Source organism: Trematomus bernacchii, unplaced genomic scaffold, assembly GCF_902827165.1.
Source record: "Trematomus bernacchii unplaced genomic scaffold, fTreBer1.1, whole genome shotgun sequence".
Taxonomy (NCBI): domain Eukaryota; kingdom Metazoa; phylum Chordata; class Actinopteri; order Perciformes; family Nototheniidae; genus Trematomus; species Trematomus bernacchii.
Window position 1 is genome coordinate 284,197 of NW_022987689.1, and position 21,621 is coordinate 305,817.

At 38.8% G+C, this 21,621-nt stretch overlaps 2 protein-coding genes and 1 non-coding gene across 3 annotated transcripts; 1 reads left to right on the plus strand and 2 right to left on the minus strand.

Annotated features, from left to right (window-relative positions):
* Positions 1-753: 753 nt before the first annotated feature.
* Positions 754-16,996, minus strand: ccdc24 (coiled-coil domain containing 24). The gene is made up of 9 exons (XM_034137540.1): positions 16,967-16,996; positions 16,323-16,484; positions 12,387-12,511; positions 8,973-9,089; positions 8,781-8,885; positions 7,568-7,622; positions 2,622-2,685; positions 2,072-2,186; positions 754-1,940 (listed from the first exon to the last, which is right to left on the minus strand). The coding sequence occupies exons 1-9, from the start codon at positions 16,994-16,996 to the stop codon at positions 968-970; spliced, it is 1,746 nt and encodes a 581-aa protein (XP_033993431.1). The 3' UTR covers positions 754-967.
* Positions 5,772-5,853, minus strand: trnas-uga. Its single transcript has one exon. It is a non-coding gene; the product is annotated as a tRNA-Ser (tRNA).
* Positions 16,997-17,503: 507 nt separating the features above from the next.
* On the plus strand, positions 17,504-21,546 carry zgc:113531 (uncharacterized protein LOC541359 homolog). The gene is made up of 3 exons (XM_034137209.1): positions 17,504-18,074; positions 18,665-18,794; positions 19,464-21,546. Exons 1-3 carry the CDS (start codon positions 17,727-17,729, stop codon positions 19,652-19,654), a joined length of 669 nt encoding a protein of 222 aa, XP_033993100.1. The 5' UTR covers positions 17,504-17,726; the 3' UTR covers positions 19,655-21,546.
* The last annotated feature ends 75 nt before the right edge of the window (positions 21,547-21,621 follow it).

The window sequence follows — 21,621 nt, forward strand, 5'->3', positions numbered from 1 at the left end:
TCCCTTGTTAAAACCAGATGTTAAAACACTACTTTCCAGTTTCAGAAATCCAAAATTGCCTATTATATTTTGATAGGCTACCAATTTTGACATATGATTAATTTACACACATTTGATGAAAACTAAAGTTAAATACAAACAAATAGGGCCACGCCCACTCAGGAGACAGGAAATGTATATGATGTCATTCCATTGGTGGAATTTATTTTAACTATGCCACGGTAAAATTATGCTCACCTTAACACAAATCAACTTTTTATTATTGTAGATCTAGGCTGCTGTTCATTATCCTGATCCTAAGACATTGAACATATCGTTTCCATAGTCTGTCTGAAACTCTGCCCTCATGAGGCAGCAGAGACACCAGCAGCTTCAGAAAGGTAAACACACTTCCTCAAGTTTTTTTATAATGGCATTAAAATCCTGCAAATCGTTGAAATGTTTGGCCTGCATATCCACATGATTACACTCATAGCGCCAGTACTTTGTGCATTTCATAAACAGAGTTCATTAGATTAAATTAGAGCTTTAAAACAGCAAATGGCTCCATGAACCACAGAGATCATTTTATTTCAGTCATTATCTAATGTCCATTTTAAACATCTCTCAGTCATTCTAAATGATATACTTTGTAGTTTGTGTTATTTTAGTTTATCATTAAAGCAGAACCTAACCCTAACACTATACATCTACAAAACACATGTTCTCAATCAATCACTTAAAAAAAAGTTTAAGCACTCGTAATTCCTTGTTCATACATAACTTAGAGTTCATGTTTATTTTAAAGGATGCAGAACAGATGCAGAGTGAAACAATTTCAAGTAATCATGCTACCAAATATAATTGAGTCTGATGTCGTAACACTGTGTAGGAATTGCCCAGACAGTTTTCTAAACGTTTGCAATATCACAAAAAACAACCTCCCTTGCATTTTTCCTGAAACAGATGCAAGATTCCTAGACCATCTTTACGTTGAGACACTTTTTGGAGGGACTGGCTGGTAAAACTTGTGGATAAACTCCAGCTCTGTCTGTGTCTCTTGGACCCTTTGTGACTGACTTGTGTCGCCCTCAAGTGGTATTTTGGGGGCAGGAAAGAACTGTCTATTTTTCCGTATAGCTGCTGGGTGAACGCTTGTGGCTACAGGGTTTTGCTGTTGTGTGACATCCTTCCCAACATGACCATTTTCATTTATATCAATTCCATTGTTTCTCTTCATTGTGTCCATTTGTGTAGGGGAGCTCCTAGTTTCAGACTGAAAACTCTCAGAAGAGCACTTCTTAATGTCATCCTCCATCTGCACTGACAGTAAACTACCTCCACAGGTACTATTCTGTTGCCCCTTTTTGGTCTTTGCTTTCCCAGTCGTTGACACACAATGTTCAGTATTGCTGCTGTAACTTCCTGCCTCACAGTGACGGAAAGAGGGGACACGATTGAGGTTTCTGGACCTCAAGGCAGGGCTGCTTTTTCTCTCAGTCTGGGGCGACAGATCACTCTTTCTGCTTGGGCTGTGAATATTGGCATTGGATGAATTTCTTGGAAAACTAGGACTAGAAGTTGGGGTCCTGCAGTGGGGACTGGCACAATTTTGCTTTGGATAAAGACTGCAGTCTTGTAGGGTTTTTAATACCATCTGGTCCCTTGTAGGCTCTGGAAGTGAAGTAGGGAGGTTTGCATGCCTAGAAGTTGAGATCCTACTGCAGATAGATGTTTGTGCTTTCCTAGCTCCAGTGAAGGCGGATGTGATTATATGCTGTCCATGAGTCCTAGTAAGTGAAGAGCTATTAATCACTTTAACTGATGATGAGGTCTTGCTGGGACGGGCGCCTGATGGAGGCCTGGGTGTAGTATGACTCAGAGGAGGAGGTGGATGTGGCTTTAGGGCTGTGGTGGGGCTTAAAGCTTGCACACCCTCAATAGGAACCCTTGATGGTAGACTAAGGGAGAGGAAGAAGTAAAGTAAATCAAATGTTTGAATTCAAAAGCAACATTGTGCAAACATTGTGTCATTGCTCTCTTAATTAAAATGAGATCCTTTCTAGAGGTTGTAACAGCATAACCTACTAACCTGAACTTCTTTTTCAATTTCTTCAAAAGGAGAGGAGAAGCTGGTTGTGAAGCAGAAAGCGAAGAAGGGTACAGCTCCAAGTCTGATTGTATAGCTCCTCTAAGCTCCATTAACTCTGCACACACAAATACAAAAATACAGACTTGACATTTAAAAAAAGATACTGAAACACACTGTTTGATAAATACTTAAGTTTCTGAAGATAATTTAATGTTTGGCAAAAAAGATTCTCTTTATATATGAGGTTTTGTGTTTTTCTTTTTGCAAATTGAAACACACATTTAAACAATTGTGTGCTGAATGTATAATATTTGGTTTCATACAAAATATAATTGCTGTTTTACCTAGACTGCTTAAAGTAGTTTTACTGTTATTTGATGGTTGGATTGGATTCATAAATTTGCTTCTGAATCATTTTTACCAGGTAATTCAGTTATGTGTTAATGTCTAACTGAACTACAGGTTAAATGGGACATTACAGATAAGAAAGAGAACTCTTTCAATACACTTCATACCACCAGATGGCAGCAAAACACAAGCATGTACTCACCTGCAAGCGTAGGTTCTGAATTATCAAGCTCAAATGGAGTGGGACACCTTTGTGTAATATTTGCCTGTAAGAAACATGAGACACAGAACAGAAAGACACACAGCTTAAGTTTATTCATACATTTTGAGATTATCTAACATAATGCTATTGTATAAACTAGGACACTTTAAGCCTCTGGAGATAGAAGTGGACTTGGAAAAATAGGAGGTCAATGTATTGAACATATTTGAGAAGGCAAGAGCAAAAATGGAAATAGCAAAGGAACAAGGAAAAGGCATAAAAATAACAGCGGGAGAAAAAGGAATGCGTGTGACCACTAAACGATTGAGCAGCAGTCTTTCATCATAATTTGGCCTCAAATATCTCCTGAGCAAATGAAAACCATAGTGTGTGTGTGTGTGTGTGCCCATAAAACCAAAGACCGATTGAAAAGTGTGGTTCATAGGTTTTCTATGAGTGACTGGCAGCCTACTCTCCTCCCTCCAAACATTAAAGCTCTAATGGAGAGTTGTTATAGCTACTGCATACTTATATACTCTAACTCACACAAATACACACTAAAACAAAAACATACCCACAGGCCTGGTGACTGACAGTTAAAATACATATTTTGAGTCTGTTTTCTCCTCTGGGATTAAAACCCAAACCTCCCAGTGTTGTGTTTCAGAGCTGCAGACAAAGTATGTGGTGTCTCTGACAGTGAAGTGACTGAAATCTAAAACATCTTTAAAGCACACACACGTACACACATACAAAATAGGCTTTGTGGTCCGTGTGGGGTTTGAACCCATTACTACGGGGCTGGCTTGCTTATATTTAAAGAAAGCTGTATTTTTATAGATGACTCTCTAGAACCCAAATCTACATACAAACACAGAGTGTCCCTCAGCTTATGCAGAACCAGAAACAGGAGAGCCAGGGTCACAGAATCCAGCTGAAACCAGCTACTGATGGCTGCCATCTGTTTCGCTGAACTATGATGGCCAATTTTATCTAGCTGGTCCACCAGCAGAAATCTGCAATATCCTGATGGAAAATCTGCCATAAACTGCTGTCATCATCTGGTCACACAAGCTGCATCTTTTGACCATGATGGTTCAGATATTCAGTAGAGTATGCAGCTCAGACTACTGATAGTGGTTTAATTGTGATGGAGTTTAAGCTATATATCTCTTTAAAAGACCTAAATTAATCCCTCAGTAGGTTAGTGGAGAGATGAATGAGTGAAGGGGCTGCCAAACTGTCCACACTCCAAGCAGTGCCATCAGTGTTTGCTCAAGGGTAACTGGCACCTGTTTAGCTACAAGTCCACACTTTGATTTTTTTAAATGAACAGGAAAACCATATTCTGGTGTTTGATTTTTACATTTTTACTTAAAATGTCATTAAACTTGTTTTGTCTTTCTTCAATATGAACCGAAACACATGCAACGTGGAAGATAATAATGAAAATAAATATATATATATAAAAATCCTTAATTTGTAAGCATTTACAATCTTGAGCAACATAAGGCCAGCTCTGCCAGGTTTAGGCAGCAAGCTCAGACCATCTCTGCTTACTCCAGAGACAAATTCCTCACACAAAAGCAAACATTACAATATGAGGAACTATGCATGCTGCATAGCTGATGATATTATTCCTCCCACCTGTGCTTTGCAGACAGTAACTGAGAGACTGAAGCATACAGGAAGCCTTGAAGGTCTAGACTCACATCATCTGCACTATTATTAAGAGCAGCAACAGAAAAGGCCACTTATATACCAATTTTAGTTTCAGTATATTAACATTTAAAGCTGCAGTAAGAGTGTAGCTCATCAAATAGTTTCCACATCTTGAGGGTGATGAGACTATTTTCTTGACTGACTTTACATTCAACACACACTAACACTGTGAGCTGTGTGTGGAAGTCACTATTGGACTGTTGCTGGACTAAGTCATGGTATGAGGCTCCCTCCTGCTGAGAGATAATGGGTTATTAAAGTTGTGTTTAGAACACATTTAGGATTCAATCATGCCGTATCAAGCTTCTTGATTTCTAATTTGCCTCTGTTGAATATTCTTTACATAATTTGACTGCATGGAATGACACCAAATCAATAGTAATTTCAGTTGCTTCAAACGTGATGAGAGAATCATGGCAGAAGCAGGACACTCAAAGTATCTTGACTTACACAACTTATTTTCATTTGCTTATTTTGTGTACAAGTGTACAGCACACTTTTATTGCAAACACTGTAACAAGATATTTTCTGATATTTAACATATGTTCCACATAAAAACTGCAACAGACATAGCTTATTATGAAAGGCCTTGAAACAGATGTTAACAATCATGATCTTAACAATGTGATGATTTGGAAGTCTGGGTAACATTTTCAAATCTGGATCAGAAAACAAATTCCTTTTCTCCACCAAACACATGTGGTCATTTGAAGCAGTGGATTAGTGAATGAAAGGAATAGCGCATATATATTTTAGACCATAACAGGGGTTCACATCATATGGGATGGATGATAGCGTTGAGAGAAATTCTGAGTTGCGAGGGATTATCAAGACTGTTGTATGAACACATAGTGGGTTGTTTCAGGATTAAAAGCTGATATACTAGATTGTTGGTGTCAAAATCATACCTGGCAGCATCTTGTGCCTGCTTCTGAAACTGAATGTCACATGTGTTTTGTATCTGGCTGTCTAATCAGGGTTAGCTATTGCATAGGAAATGAACGTCATGTCTGGAATACTTTGAACCAAGGGTCAAACTGCATTGGAACAACCTTGTAAGTAGTTAATTAAAGAAATGTAATGTATTTTCAAACGCTGTGAACAGGGTTTGTACCTGCGAGAGTGGATTTCCACTCCAACACCTCAACCACTTGGCCACCACAGCTGCTCTAATGATATTTTTTAGAATGATTAAGTTACACTAAAAAAAAATCCTTCTTAGAAACAAAAACAGCTTTGTCAATTCAATACATGGCCACAGATTATAACTGCATTTCATGGTTATTTTTCTATATAGAAAACATAGACTTGAAATGTTTGGGAAAGCATGCAATCTGGAATAGACCTAATCTGTTGACACTTTGAACCAAGGGGTCAATCCTGACCTGCAGCAAATAGTCAACTGAAGAAGTGATAACCATCTTCAAACGCTGTGAGCAGGGTTCGAACCTGCGCGGGGAGACCCCATTGGATTTCAAGTCCAACGCCTTAACCACTCGGCCATCACAGCTGTATTTGCACTCTCTCTTATTTAATCTGTTTCCTAGAAATCTTTTTGTTTGAAACATGGATTTCAACATTTGTAAGCCTAAACTACCCACTATCCAGTAGTATCAAGGGTTCAGTATGCTGGAAAAAGGTAAAAGTTCATGTTTTGTCTCAACCCTGTACAAATAGCTGATTGCCTCTTGAAGCAGGCTTGAATGTCAGATTGTAGATAATAAGTAATTCTAAAGGCTTTTTGAGATGGTAACAACTTAAAATCACAAAAAAGATATGGCTGGCTACAGGGTAATCCCTTCCAAGGACCACTGAGTCATCACAGCAGAGCGGCAGTGATGCCTTGCACATCATCGACGTCTCCCAGCAGTGCACAATAAGCTCATGCTATAAGAGCACGGCACCACCTGAGCCACAGCTTCCCTTATACCCACCTGCTCTCACACACCAAACACCAACACTATGCCTCAGGAGATAATTCCTTTACAGGGGAAATGACACACTTCAGTTTCCTGAAGGATTTTCTTTGAAAAATACATTTTACTGCATTAACCATAAATGCTTCATGACGTCAAAGAACAGTTTCGGCCGTGGAAGGTTACTCTAATAATGTCACTAAAACACCCAGTTTAATTTGTTTTGTTCAGCAATAGGGAAAATGCCCGATAAGGTTAACAGAAAAACATTTAAATATGTCTTCATTCGACATACACGATAAAACTCTGTTGTTACACCATGTTGACTTTTGGCTCTTAACAAACATCTGAAACATATAAACTTCAATAGTTGCAATGTAAGAATTTAAGACAAACACACAAAGCACAGTGAGTCAGACATAACCTCCACATCTGGTCTGCAGAAAAGTCTTAATTCAAGTCTCTAACTAAGTCATTCTGGGTCTCTCATAATGTGAGACAGACATGACAGTGCAGCCACACTGTATGTATGTGTGCGTGCGTGCGTGCGTGCGTGCGTATGTATGTATGTACTGTATGTAAGAAGCACATTTGAGTGATTGGAAAGAGATCGATCTCACTCAGCCACTCAGCACTGCAACATTTTTTGCCAGACAGATGGAAAATCTAGTTAGACTGAGCTCTCGCAGGTTTCCTGTGTGTGTCTGTGAGTTTGCGTGCAAGTGTGCATGTGTTTTTGTGTGTGGATGGAAACCTTGGCAGGGTTTGGTGCCAGTTTGCTCTACTACTCTAGGGAGTCAAGTAGGAATTTAAACTTTTTCTTGTGGAGGAAAAAAAGTGCCCATGGTCGAGAAAGTCAGTGTCTTTTTAGTGGAAATTATTAGCATTGTTTAGAATACATCATAGGATAATTTCAAAGTTATGCACAAGGCAGCCGAACATTTCCTTATAATTTAATAGAGCTGTATTTACTAACTATATACAATTATAAAAAATACATTTTCTAGAGAAGATTTAGAAAAAGGTAAGCCATAAAAATGTTGCCTAAGGAATGGTCCCATATACTGTAAAATAAAAAGGATGCCCATACAGCACAGCTTCATAATTCAGTATCCTACAAGGATATTTTATATGAATACTGATTTTGAAATCCTTCCCAGCTGCATGAATATAGCAAATATTTATATTTTGGCCTGGTTGTACATGAATAACTTTAGGACTTGGATCAGTATTGCACTGGCAGCTGAAAAGAAAATAAGATTAAAGATTAAATTGGCAGTTGGCTGTTTATCATCGGGCTCTTCTTACCCTGAAATGCTTCACCAGCCTTTTCAACGCCTCACATTCCTCCATTAGGACGGACCTAGTTAGATAGAGATAAAGATGGAGATAGAAGGCAAAGAGAACAATTGCAAATCTGACGAGTACACACAATATAACATTCTCAATTTTGGAAAGGCCCACAGTGATCGACTGATAAGCACAATAGTGGCTCCTAATAACACAACAAGACACGGTTAATAGAAAATGTGCTTAGATTTTTAACAACTATACTGAGATACAGTGTTTTCTTTTCAGTCCCCCCCCCCCCCCTACACACTTTCTCCTTCCCTGGTTGTATAATCACAGTAGACTTTTTTTCTCTTCTGTCAAATGAAAAAGAAAGTTTGCCGGCTCTGGGATGCATTTTCTGACAATGGGGCCTTTTGTTCTGGTCGAGTCAGGAAATGGGAAAGAGAGGGAGAGAGAGAGAGGGAGGCTCTCTTCCAAGGTGGCTCGAGTGACTGAGTTGCCCCGTGGGCCTCTGTGAGGAAGGATGAAGGAAAGGAGGGATTGAGTGTAAAGGAGGGATGGAGTGTAAAGGAGGGAGGGCATCGACAGAAGCCATCGAGGAGAGTTGAGGACAAAAGGAAAGCTTCGAGGAACTCACTGACTGAAAGAGCACATCTGAATTATATCATTATTTAAATTGCCAAGCACACAATGATGCGTCACAGCTAGTTAGTATTATAACACATGTTTTTTTGTGTTTTACCAGTAGTAGTTTACAAGTTTCAAGGGGGTTATAGATTGATTAAACTTAATAATTGTATTCCCAATGTTTTTCTTTAAATACAAAAACTAAATTGACCAATATAGGAACAATCTCTATTCAATAAACCTGTCACATGTCATAAGGAGTCCCAAGTAGCCATTATTTTAATTGAAAGGGTAAGGGCAAGTAGGACTAGAAATATAATATCAGATATGTCAATAAAGGTGTATAAATTGCTCAACCAGTAAACAGAAAATGCAGCACAGACCTGCCAAACTAGGTTGAAGGAAATTCACAAACAGTGTCTCCATTACATTTTATTCTGAAATGTTCTGAATAATATGTATCTTAGTTGCAATAAATCATTCATACATTGTTATATCAGATCTTTTAAAAGCTCCAGATACCAATACCAGTAACGTCCTGGAAACTCAGTACTCATCGGGCTGTAGTCAAAAGCCAGAAAGTTTGGCAAACACAACTTACCTGAGTCGGTCGACCACCTCATCGATGTCAGTTACATTCAGCTTGTCTCTCATTGCCTCGACCTCATCTTCAGCGTTGGATTGGACTGAGCAGCGGAAGCTCGGTCTGAAGGAGAAGGAAGTATAACAAGTAAGAAAAACTAAACTCAGTAAATTATTCAAGTTCTGTTGTATGTTCTGTCTTGTTACTTACCTGGCTTTATAATCAGCTTCTCCAGGGTTGGTATAGTTTCTGTAACGGCTGTCTAAGTGACTCAGGGCGTAGTCCACTGTCTGAGGTTTGTACCGAGACAGGAGCTTCTCACCGTTCCTGTAGCAACAGCCCCCAAAAAAATACTTTACATCACATCATCAGTTAGTTTACTGTATCTGCAGCTCCCTCCCTGTTTGTATTAATGAGTTTTCAGCAGTGCTGGAAGTGAATGCAAACCTATAGACTCAGTGAATGTGTTAATATCAGAAAATATAAAATAAAAACCTTCCTATCCTTAGTTTGGAGTTTGTAATGTCTTACAGCCGTTATTTGTATTTATATTAAATACATTTATTGTATTCTTGTTCTAAAATGTACTCTTTCATCCTTGTCATTTTATATTAATTGTATATCTGCCTCACTGTTTTTTGCTGATTGTAGTGTACTGAAAATAAACTTAAAAGGACATTTAATCGCACTTACCCTTATAAAAACAGCCAAACAAATAAAGGTTGATCGATTAATCGAATGATTGAATTATACATTTTCAAATTGTTGCTTCATGCAGGCTGGTCTTTGCATTTACTAGAACTTTATTATTAGAGCTGGGCTCATTTGACTACATCTAATGATTATCTTGAAGTAAAACAAATCCCAGGGATGAAAAGATAACCAGCAGCAGGAATATATATTCTGAATGACCACTGGCAGAGAAAGACACAAGCAGATGGTGTAGGCAGCAGCAGGCGGGGCGACAGCATGGTCAGCGCTGCTTCATTTTAAAGTCTCTATGTGAGGGAAAATGCTTATTTTTTTAGCCACGTAGACAATGACATTTAGGCGTGGGTGTGGGTAGATAGCTGGAGCATCGGGACCACACAGAAGAAAGCCAATAAGATAAATCAGTTGACTTTTACAAGGTACACACCCATTTTCACACCCACAAGTGGTTCAAATCATGAGAGCTATTTTTACACCCTCCACCTGTTGATGTGGCTTTGAAAAATTAGTGAGTGGGGCCTTCGCTACACAAGAGAAGTGTTCTTGGTCAATTACATCAAGACCATGCACACATGCAAACAATTTTGGCGGAAAATACTATAGAGAGAGAGAGAGATGGCGGCCTCCATCTAAATGCTTTGGCAATATTCTCCTCCGTTTTCATGGTAACAAAGCGTATTGAATCAAACCTAATTGACAAACAGAGGGTAGAGCATTTTAAAGAGGAAGTGTTAGATAGAGGAAATGTGTTGGTCTAGCTCCTAAGTCATTTGACTGATATACACTCAGGACTTAGTCTAATTAAATCTTCAAAGGCCTGAAACACACACCGTGCAGCACATTGCATCAAGGTCAACAAGCATACCAACGCTAACCTCGTAAAGATAAAGCAATTTGAGCTGGCACACTCCGAGTGGCACAAATACTTTTTTCATAGTGCTTCTTATAACAATGGGCTATATTTCTCCCTCCGAAACTCTCTCACTGAATCTCATTGTGATTCTTTTACATCCCGGCCACAGCACTTTAGAAGAGTGACTTGTGGGACCTTGTAAGGTCTCTTGCTCAGTGACACTTTAATACAAAAACACTGCTGTTGTGGGCATCAGACCTGTGGCCTTAGAGATATTGTCAGCTTATACTTAAACAACATGACGGTAGAAGAAATTAAATCACATTAAATAGGATGTCAACAAATTGACAGGCCGTAAATGCTTTGTCACAAAACGGAAAACAATCCATCTTATCTTGTGCTTTTCCCTAAAAGGCCTACGCAAGACCTGAGGTGACACAGGGCAACATTCCTGGCAGCATCGAGCCGGTTGCTACGCTAAATACTAGCTCATACATACTCGGACTTCCGCACTAAAACACATTGAATACTTAAGTGAGGCCTTTTTCTAAGGTTATCTAAAGATGAAGGGCAATTTCACTAAACGGATCTACCCTGCCACTAGAACCACATTCCTCAGAGTATTTAATACATGTTTTTTATCGCTTCACGTTTATCACTGCCCTGAGCTGTAAGATTAACTGTAGAAATTAAACCATCAGCAATTCGAACGTTTTATTACAGCCTCTTGACTGTGCTTAATAAGAAACAGACACAAGCTTAATTGTGTTCTCCCTGTGTGCACTTCACTGACAAACCACTAAATAAAGGGCAGTTTGACAGATTCTTTAACATACCTTACCATTTAGGTTTTATTTAGCTTTCCATTTAAGATAAACACATTTATTTAATCCAATAAAGACAGAAGGAACTGTGTCTTTAAAATCTAGTGTTTGTTGGCATTTGGTGTGGAATGCATGGAAGTCTGCCTCCTATAATTGTCCCATTGTTCCTCAATTCCTAAACCAGTTTGCAACATCCCAAAGCCAAAAACCTTTGTTGCTCTGCTTTCCATCCCATTTTTAAGTGACATGGGAACACACTATAGCTTTTTATGGCACCCTTTGTTGGGGGAAATGACGTAGAGAGCAGTGTCTTAACCTACTTATCCTTACTGTGTTGTGGCTTGGGAAAAAGCCACACTTAGAAATGAGGTCAAAGCGAGAAATGGCATAACATTGAATATGAGGGAAATACATAATTCAAACGTCTAATCTAATGGCTGATCATGCATCTGGAAGTATACTAATTTATGAAGCCAGTAGCTGTTAAACATTTACAAATCAAATCAAGAAGTGAAAAGTATATTTCTAAGACTTGTTTCAAAATGTTATATTTCGTGCATTTAGTTTAACTAATGACTGAGAGGTGACTGACATATAGTGTGCAACTAAATAAAGCTTTTTAAGAACAAATCTGTAGTGGGGTGAACTAATCTAGCACTTTTATAAAACCACATTCCTCCCCAACAATCAGTGGTGGTGGTTAATGTCGAGATTTCTCTTGTTTCCAAAATGTCTTTTTTACCACTTGAATTTATTTATCCCCACTTTGTCCAAAAACAAAAGCAGCACACAAAGATATTCATCATAGGTTGGGCATCTTTGGTAAAGACGTGTTATAAAATATGAATAATGATCTTATAATGATTTTCTCTTTATATTTCTTAAATTAACAAAGATTTTTTTATTTCATTTTTTTATTATTGGTCTTGAAATAGCTTTTGCATAGTATTTAACTCAAACACTCCAATTTGACAGTAAAAAAGGGAAAATCAATAATTTATGGTTCTTCTGATTTTCATAAAAATCCTATTACTATCTCAAACATAGTTAAACTGTTTCTTTATGATTCCCCCCCCCCCCTGTGTTGTACAAGTAGGCATACATTAAAGCCCAATCTGTGCAAAGGACAATTAAACAAACCTTTCAATAACTCACTAATACTGCATGGTAGAGTGTGTGTGATGTTACACCTACCCTCCCTCTCTGCTGGCTCTCTCTCTCAGAGTGTGTAGTAACATCTTGACCTCGGCTCTCACCAGCTCTTTGACTGCAGGGGGGTCGGCTAAAGGGAGCGGGGTCCCGTTCCTGCTGCCGTTTGTTCCTCGTCGCTTCCCTTGCCAGATCTTGTACTGCATCTCCACCTGAAAATATTAGATAAGTGGTTGCAAATACAATAATAAAATAACACATATAAACAAGACGTGCTTCACAGGCTTTTTTATTGATTGAGTGAACCACTTTTTAAAAGCAAAGTGGACAGTCCACATGCAATAAGCAATAATCAATGTTTCAATTGAGACTCAATTAGACACAATATGAAAATAATCTGTGAAAAAAAGGAATTATACTTCGAGTGTATAGGTGCATACTCAGCAGTGCGGGCAGGTGCAGGATTCCTCTCACTCACTGTAAATTGAACACTGCATTGTTTGTATTTAGAGGATTTAGAGTCATTGTGGACCAACTTCCAGATATCCTGGCTTGATACGGAATAGAAAAGCAATTGAGCCGAATATATTCCTTTTTTATTTTGTATCATCAAAAATCGAACTATTAAAATGCTCAAATAATAAAATATTTGAGGTAGAAATATCAATTATACAAAAATCTTGAAACTAAAATGTTACCACTAACTAGTGAAAATGCTGACACTATGCTTTAATGTAACCCCATTTTTCTCCTCAATTTCTAATATTGAAAACATGTTCAGGGATGTCTTTTGCACAAGAAGACAATGTGTTCTTTAAACTGGTACAAATATTAAACTTTTTTTTTTTGGAACAGGATACAATAAACAGAAAGAAAAAATCGGGCTAAACTGTCTTTTAACCAATATTTGTTTTCTGAAAGGAGTAACATCGGAACAACAAGTCCTTCTTATATGGCATACACAACTGTTTCCTTTAAAATAATAATATGCATAAATAAATCTTTATAAAAAAAGACATTATGTCCGTAACTGTAGAAACACTTCAGTAGCACAGACTGAGCTTGATGAACTCTAGGTTGCCATGTCTTGAGACAAACAGCCCTGTCTACTGAGGGAACAGGCGGCTTCTTAGTCTGTGTCATTTTGCTACAGTTGGATTATCACAGCAGATCAAGGAAACGTGAAAAAGAAAAATGTGAAAAGGTAATGCCTGTCTTCTTCTTTATTCGGTTGAAGTAGGTTTACTTTTATACCCAGCACCTCATTTGTGCCTTTTTACACAAACACGCACTGACACATTTCACCATAATCCAAGAGAAACATTTGTAAAATAAGAAAAGACGTTAAAAAGGTGTGTGTGAATGATTGTGTGCATGTGTCTCAGCGAAGTCTGGATACCATTAGCACCTCCCCACCTGTTGCCTGCCGATCATTTCTGTCATGTTGCAGTCAAAGACTTCACTTCAAAGGAATACACTAGAGGATACTGAACACGCGGCTTCTGGTCTTTCCACGTGTGCTGATGTGTGTGTGCGGCCACTCACATACCAGCATTCGCACAGTGTGAATACACACACACGCACAGCAGTTTTCCCTAACACTGGCTTCCTGTGTCTGTCTTCAGGTGTTGATGTTTCATGGCTCACCAGCTAACAAGTTGTTCTTGGATCTTATTTCTTTCTCCCTGAGCTGTGATCTCATCCAGGAGCTATTTTCAGTGAGCGCTGTTGAAACTTGTTAGTTTAAAAAAACCTTCTAAAAGCTGAACTATTTAAATTAGGTTTTCAGAATATATTTAACTTAAAGGGCTCATTTGCATTCTGAGCAGAGAGACAGTAGAGTGAAAGTCTGGAGGGAGGTACTGAGAGATTGGCCTTGTACAGAGGCTTGAAAAGAGAGGCTAATGTTTCCTCTGATCTAACCCGCCGGAGACAATGGAGACCTTGATGAAGGCAGGAATGGCAATGTTGAGGAATGGAGGAATTGTGCACAGATAAACTATTACTTTTCACAGTGGTTCACTGAGGGATGGAATTCATTACATGGCTGACAGACAAAAAAGGAAAGAAAAAGAAAATGAAATGATCCACCCTGCAGTAAATGTAATAACTTAAGGAGTAGAGTAAGGTGCTCTGTGCTTTTTTTTTTGTTTCCTAGAAATCTTTTAAAGCTCTCAGCCTAAGTCTTTATTTCCGTCTGAGAGCTTAGCTGCCAACCACTGCATTCACTGAACTGTAGGTGAAAAAAACCTCAGAGCAATACTGAAAGTCACACACATGGTATACATATGCACACACTTACACTATATTTACTACACACACACATACACATCAGAGTCAAAGAAAATGTGTTGCTAACGGTCTTATCAACAGTTGCGGATTAGCCTCTTTAACCCGGTTATACCAAACCCCTGACTCACTAAGCTTACTGGGTTTTGTGTGTGTGTGTGTGTGTGTGTGTGTGTGTGTGTGTGTGTGTGTGTGTGTGTGTGTGTGTGTGTGTGTGTGTGTGTGTGTGTGTGTGTGTGTGTGTGTGTGTGTGTGTGTGTGTGTGTATGAACTGAATTTCTCCACAACATTCTGGTTTCACTTGAAGTGTATTGCTTCTTTGATAAGTGCTTTAAATCAAATTGTTTTAATGTAGGTAGACATTTAATTTGAGAATGTAATTGTGAATTGAATATGAGAGTGTGTGCATGCCTGTGTGTGTGGGTAAGAGGAAGGGATTGTTTTATGCTTACATGTACAATTTAAAAATATTAACTGTCACGAAAATAATATATGGTCAGCGTCTACTTGGCACAGCTTGAGAGGCGAGACAGACTTTGTCAACATGTTTTTCTGCAAACAGCCCCAGGCCTGTGGGCCCGCTGCAGGCTGATAACATCTACAGATGGAGAGATTTCACCAAAGAACACAGTAAAGAGGAAACAACAGAAGTGGGCACCGGTAGGAGAGTCGATTTTGCAAAGAAGACGGAAAGAGAAGGGGAGAGAGGCACTGTTGTATCTTAATCAAAACAAAACAGAGAAATTGAAAACCCACAGAAAGTGCTGATTAACGAAACTCATTGTGAAATCTACAGCTACACACTTGGTCTTAGGTGCAACATGGCATGACGTCGCTTATGTAACTCAGATGGAAAGGAATGTTTTTGCAGTAGACTAGGCCGCATTTCCCCATATTTAAATTAATGGTAAACCACTGAGCCCTTTTTAATGCACTGTAACATTTGAGTTGCTTTAGAGCTAAAATGATTTGTTGATAAGTTCATCAGCAGGGAACAATTTTGATTTTTTTTTAAACTTTTGTCTCTGCCTTTCACTGTTTTGTCATCATAAGGTTTATTGAATACCTTCAGGTTATGGATTGGAAGTTGGAATAAAACACAATACATTGAATGATGTGAGTTTCAGCTCTTGGAACTTATGATAGGCAATTTTGTTTAATTAAATATTTGTGACCACACTTAAGGAGTCACCCTGCTTCTCTTTAGAATTGAATAGCCGTGACCTTGATTTGGCGAGCAGTGGATGTTTCCAATAGCCCTGCAAGTCTTTCTTTAGTGAGGTCATTTTGAGTACTTTCCATGCAAGAGGGTTGGGGGCAGAGAGTATTGCTCGCCTAAAGAAAATATTGATGTCTGTCTGCCTGGCTCACATTTGGACTGCATTTCAGCGTAGTGCCAGTTAACCCACAATTCACTTTTATTAGGAAGTCTAGGAATGAAGGCGTGTATAAAGACCAACTAAACTACGTACCTAACACAACCCAGCAGATCATAAATTGTTGCTAAGGAATGCTGAGCAGAGCAAATAGTTAAATCCACCCGGAAATGGAACTAAAACGAAAATGATTGTAAATGATCTGGTGGTATTCTTGTGAGACCCTACAACATTCAGTGGAACCAAGAAAGCATGAATGATGAAACAAGCTGTACCTGCTACATCTGAAGAGAAATGTTCCAACTTAAAAACATGTTAATTGTAAAGCTAAAAAAAACAGTGCGGGGATGAAACTCACCTCAGTGTGCACCTCTATGTACATGTCAACTACAGAGTAGCCCAGTGCTGTGTGGATCTTACGCAGCTCTGACCCAGGAACATGCACAGAGATCAGGCTCCAGAGGGACTGGCCGGGGCACCAGAGCTGGTTTCCATCAGGAGACTGCATAGGAATGGTAATCTAGGAATAAAGAAACAAAAAATAAGCTGAAATGAAATATAATGTAGCTAGAGGAAACCAATTTCAACACTGGTAGTGTCATTTTCAAGCCATTTAACTTTACTTGAGTTTTATGCAAACCGTAACAATTTTTGCCCCACTACATTAAATTGACATTGATAGTAACTTTGCTGATTCTTTAAGATTTAACTTAACATTTGTTATTAATCTTGTAAAATATCATTGCTATGTGTATAGTTTTACATTGAGCTTTACTTGTAATGGAGCATTTTCTGTAATACTAACTATATTTAAGTTGAATATCTAAATATTTCTCTCACAACTTCTGCACACAAAAAAGGTTTAAAGGGCATGAAGCTGCACTGCATGGATAAAAAGATACAAATTACCATGTTACTTTCTCTAGTTTTGTCCACAACAACTGTATGTTGTTAGCAAAACTTTAGCATTGTTAGCTAATTGACAGACAGGTGAACTGTTACCCGTCTTCTCAGGAAGGCGAGCATGTTCATTTTCCAAAACACGAGGTGTGCAAAGTGTATTTCTAACACCAACAAACACATGATAAACTGCTTGTGTATAACTCGTTTTAGACATTTCAGAATATGCGTTTGTAATGTTGCTTAAAAGGAAAAAACATGCTCACCCAATCTTGAACCTAGCAGGGCTGTGGTATCCAGGGTAAACATTCCAGTTGCCATGGGAAGTTATCGCGAGATCTGCCTTAACTGTCAACAGTTGGTTTACTTTTATTAAGAGAACACTCAACAATGTTTTCCCCTATATTTCCCACCGTTTGTTGTTGTTTTTTGTTTATGTTTGCTTTACAAAATGACAGTGTCATGAATTATCTATAAATACCGAGTTATATGCTTTGTATACTTTAGTAATTGACCATAGTCAACACACTAGACCCCCTGGAGTCTCGTAAAAGTCTGACTGCACTAATATTCTTCAATATGTTACATTGGGGGAGGGAAAGACTTCAGCTGAGACTGGCGTGTGAACTCTCGGAGAAGCAGTGAATATAAAACTTTCCCTCTTTATGCCCCCCAACCTCCACCCCCTTCCGGGCTCTCTCCAGAGGTCTGCTCAGCCTCAGCGGAGGACTGAGATAACGCCAAGGACTTTTGCGTTCAGCAACAATGTAAAATAACTCTCGCAATCTCTCTCCCAAATCCCAGCTGGACTACAGTGGATGTTTCTTGTTAACCTTGTTTATTTGTTATCACATAATTCACTATGGTTTTCAGTGGGAGCCCTCCCTTGGAGCGCAGAATACGCACGGTCGTTTTGGCACTACTGCTTTGCGCACAGGCCGGTTTTGGTTTCTCAGTCGCCGGACAGGATGGCACCTGCGAGGCCAACGGGAGCATATACTTCGTGGGGGAATGGTATTTTCTGGAATCTGATCAATGCACCCAGTGTGAATGCACCAGTGAGGGCTCTGCATGTTCCCGCACTGAGTGCAGCTCTCTCCCGGCTGCATGCATCCATGTGAGCCACTACCCGACCGACTGCTGCCCCAGGTGCGAGAAGATCGGATGTGAGTACCGAGGAGTGGTGTACGACCTGGGGCAGAACTTTCAGGTAAGCCTGTAAGCTTTGAAACTTGCAAAGATAGGGTTGGCCTGTGCTTCCAGGATAGATGGGGAATGCATGTCCCCATTTATAATCTTGTATATTTAGGGCTTTAAATGTTTAAGGTTACTTACATTTTTCCCTTCTTGAAAGTCAGGTCTAAAGAAAAATGTAAGCAACCAAGGAGTTTTTGTCATAATAACCCAATCACACATACAAACTAAAGGTGAGCAGCACTGTTTATGTGTAAACCTCAGTTCTCTTTATGCAGGTATCAGCCTGTTCTGCAATCCTGTGTACACTGTAACTATGCATTAGCATATATTTCAACAATGTATCTGATTTCACAAGCATGCAGGTTATAATCATAAGTAGGCCTATATAAGCCAATTTATATATTGTTCAGGGTATTTCCGTGCAGAACTCTGATCCAATAAATTACTGTCTGGTATGTTGGTATGTAATTTGAGTATAGTCTGAAATTGAAGGTAACTAGCGCCCCCTTTTGAGATGGCATGAAAAGGGCTTGGTGAGAGATGCTGGTTGTGAAAATAATCAATGTTGATTCTCACTGTTTGTGTGTGTATATGTTTTCCCAGCCATCAGAATGTGAGCAGTGCACTTGTGACAGTGATGGTATCGCCCGCTGTCTAGTTGCAGATTGTGCCCCGCCACCATGTGTCAACCCCAATTATCAGCCTGGGAAATGCTGCCCTGAATGCAAGGAGGGTAAGTTTGGAATAGCATTAAAAAAGTTAGAATGTAAGTTTAAGAATAAACAATAAAGCACAAAGGGCCTCTTAGAGATGCCACAGGAGATTTATCTCCTCTATTGTATGAACAAACCCCACTGTTTTATCACCACGGGAAAGCAGTTCAACAATAAAGTTGCAAAGTCTAAGATGACCTTAGCCATTCCTTATTGCTACCGCCCTCAGGACAGATGCAAAGAGTCCCCTGTGCAAAGAGAAACCTCTCAAAGAATATGTTTGAACATAAAATATCTTAATCAGTTCGGACAGCTGCTTTTGGAAGGCAGTTTTCTCGACAGCACTTCTCATTTTATATCTATTTATTTAACCTTGATTCAGACCTCACCATGGAGTGCTAATTTTAATGTAGCTTCAATTGTAAAATAATGTTTTTTACTGTGTCCTGAATGGATGTGATATGTGTCTTTTAATGTGCCCTTTATAGACCAGTTTTGCACATGCAAACCAAAAACACATGTATGCTCTTTGCAGACAGAAAGTGAACAATAAAGTATTTCATCTCTGTCAAATGTAATTCAATTGCATTTGATAATTTGCATTGGATGAGTTTGTTTGATTGTACAATATGTGCATCTCAATATCTTCTAGCTGCAGTTACATACCTCTGCTGTTCCTCTCCCTGCAGGTCCTAACTGCTACGTGAATGCATCCCGCAGCCAGGTGATTCCTGCAGGAGAGCCCATCTGGGTCGACTCCTGCACCAAGTGCCGCTGTCACGATGGCCAGGATGCCGGCTTCTGGGAGGGAAACCGCCTCGCCTCCTGCTCCCGCCTCAAAAACTGTACGCCTGAACAACCATCCGTCAAGAAAAACTGATTCAGAATATCCAACCCCCCGATTTCTGATCAACTTCCATCTCTAAAAACATTCTCTTTTCCAAAAGCCATCAAAGCAGATTAGCAGATTATTCAACAAGGAGTTTTGTTCGTTTAACATTTCTGCAACACTGATGAGACCCATTGAGTTTGAAACGTTGGTTAACAAACTCCTGGTTTTCTCCATGTCAGACGGTTTTGTCAATTTTATCATGTGCAAAGTACATTATGAACAAATTCATTATTATCTAAAAGCATGGTCCTGTCATATGGATGGGCTCTGAGTCCATACCTTTATTAGTTTACTTTGTATTGTCCAACTAACTAAGACACAGACACATGTTGGCAGGATAAACAGTGCATACAGGCTGGTAAGTGAAAGATCAGTAGGCCCCCTAATAACCTCATACGGCCATATCTATGTGAAGAAACACAGAAAAGACGTTATCATTAGTTAAAGAACTGAATTGTAGTTCTTGAAAACCATTGAAAACAGTGAAGGAAAACAGGATTAAATCTCCTCCAATTCAATAATATGGACGGCAGTATTGTCAAATAAGACGTTGGATGTATAGGGCCTGACCTTCAGCCCCTGAGCTTACTGTAACATCTGTATTCATAAACAAAACCCATAATCAAACAAATATGGTTTTCAAAAAGAAAACCTAATAAAAACAAGCTTAACTCTTGAAACATCACCAAAATTCAGATATTTACAGTTTTTTTATTTTGTCTGCCTGGCCATGGTTTCTTCAAAAAGTCTAGGACTTAATGTGCGAGTAAGCTTTTGTAGAGTTCTTTTTTTTATTCTGACGTGCTTCGCAACAAAGCCAATGAGATTATTTGATGATAAAACAATTGTAATTGACTTGTCACGGGTTGATGCGCCAGCCTAATGAATGCAGCTGTGATGCAATTTAGACTAGGAAATGGCTTAGCAAAGCGATTAACAATTTGTAACAGTCGTATCAATTCTGCAGTTCAATTTCCAGGCCCATTGAAATATAACTCATATGACTATGGCCTAACATATGACTATACAGTAGTTTATAGGCACGAGCAATGTTTGTTGTGAATGTACTGTAGAAAAAACATCTTTAATGATCTGCTTTGTTAGTTATCGACTAGAACAAATGTGGCCTTTCATAGAAACAACCTTTTGATATTTCCACTCTTTTCAAAATGCAGTTGTCATTTACCTTTATAAGAAAGATATCTGAATTGTTTTATGTAGTTTTATATGCAGCAGATATTCCTACTGTTATTTGTCAATATCTAACCACTTTAATCATGAGGGACCTTTAAATGAAAACCAAAAATAAACCAGTCTTGTTATATGTTTATGTGTAGCGTTTTTTAAACATAGACTTAAGTATAAGACTCCCAAGTGCTGCTGTATGAAGTATATCATTACACCTGACACAATTCGCTGCATTAAATCTCTGTGAAAAGCCTCTTTCAGTAAGGTTTGGGATTACATTTGAAACTTTTAGGGTTATGAACACCTTTTAAATCTTCATGAGACTTTGTGAATGAACACACCATTTCTACATTTATATTTTCCTGAGGAGATTGGTATTCAAACCAAAGTGAGAGAATATCACCCAATAATCTGAAAGGTTCAAGGAAAAGATTGACATTTGTGAAATACGCTTTGCTTTATCAGTGTTTCTGAGTGAGATGCGATGATTGAAACCACTCTCGGTGTAGTTCTCCTCATTTAAGTCTCTGCAAAAAAAATGTGGAGCTTTAATTTACTGCCTGTAATAAAAAGGGAACAAATATGAATCACACCAACAAATCATGTCGTGTAATATGCCGATACTATTCACCGGCATCTTGTAAAGTATTCCAAATCATAACACCTTTCCATTAAACATCTCTCACTCTGTGTTTTCCTTGAGTTGTGTCTTTTTACTTAATTTGAATGAGTTTGGCTCTGGTATCTCTGAGAGGACAGCATCTTGA

Excerpts from the sequence above, each read along its gene's own strand:
- ccdc24 (XM_034137540.1), bottom strand. The coding sequence starts at position 16,996 with ATGAACATGCTCGCCTTCCTGAGAAGACGG. Across the intron at positions 9,090-12,386 it reads GTGAGAGCCGAGGTCAAGAT|GAACGGTGAGAAGCTCCTGT; the intron begins GTTACTACACAC and ends CTGTTGCTACAG. Across the intron at positions 7,623-8,780 it reads GAGGTGGTCGACCGACTCAG|GTCCGTCCTAATGGAGGAAT; the intron begins GTAAGTTGTGTT and ends CTATCTAACTAG.
- zgc:113531 (XM_034137209.1), top strand. The coding sequence starts at position 17,727 with ATGGTTTTCAGTGGGAGCCCTCCCTTGGAGCGCAGAATACGCACGGTC. Across the intron at positions 18,075-18,664 it reads ACCTGGGGCAGAACTTTCAG|CCATCAGAATGTGAGCAGTG; the intron begins GTAAGCCTGTAA and ends ATGTTTTCCCAG. Across the intron at positions 18,795-19,463 it reads CTGCCCTGAATGCAAGGAGG|GTCCTAACTGCTACGTGAAT; the intron begins GTAAGTTTGGAA and ends CTCTCCCTGCAG.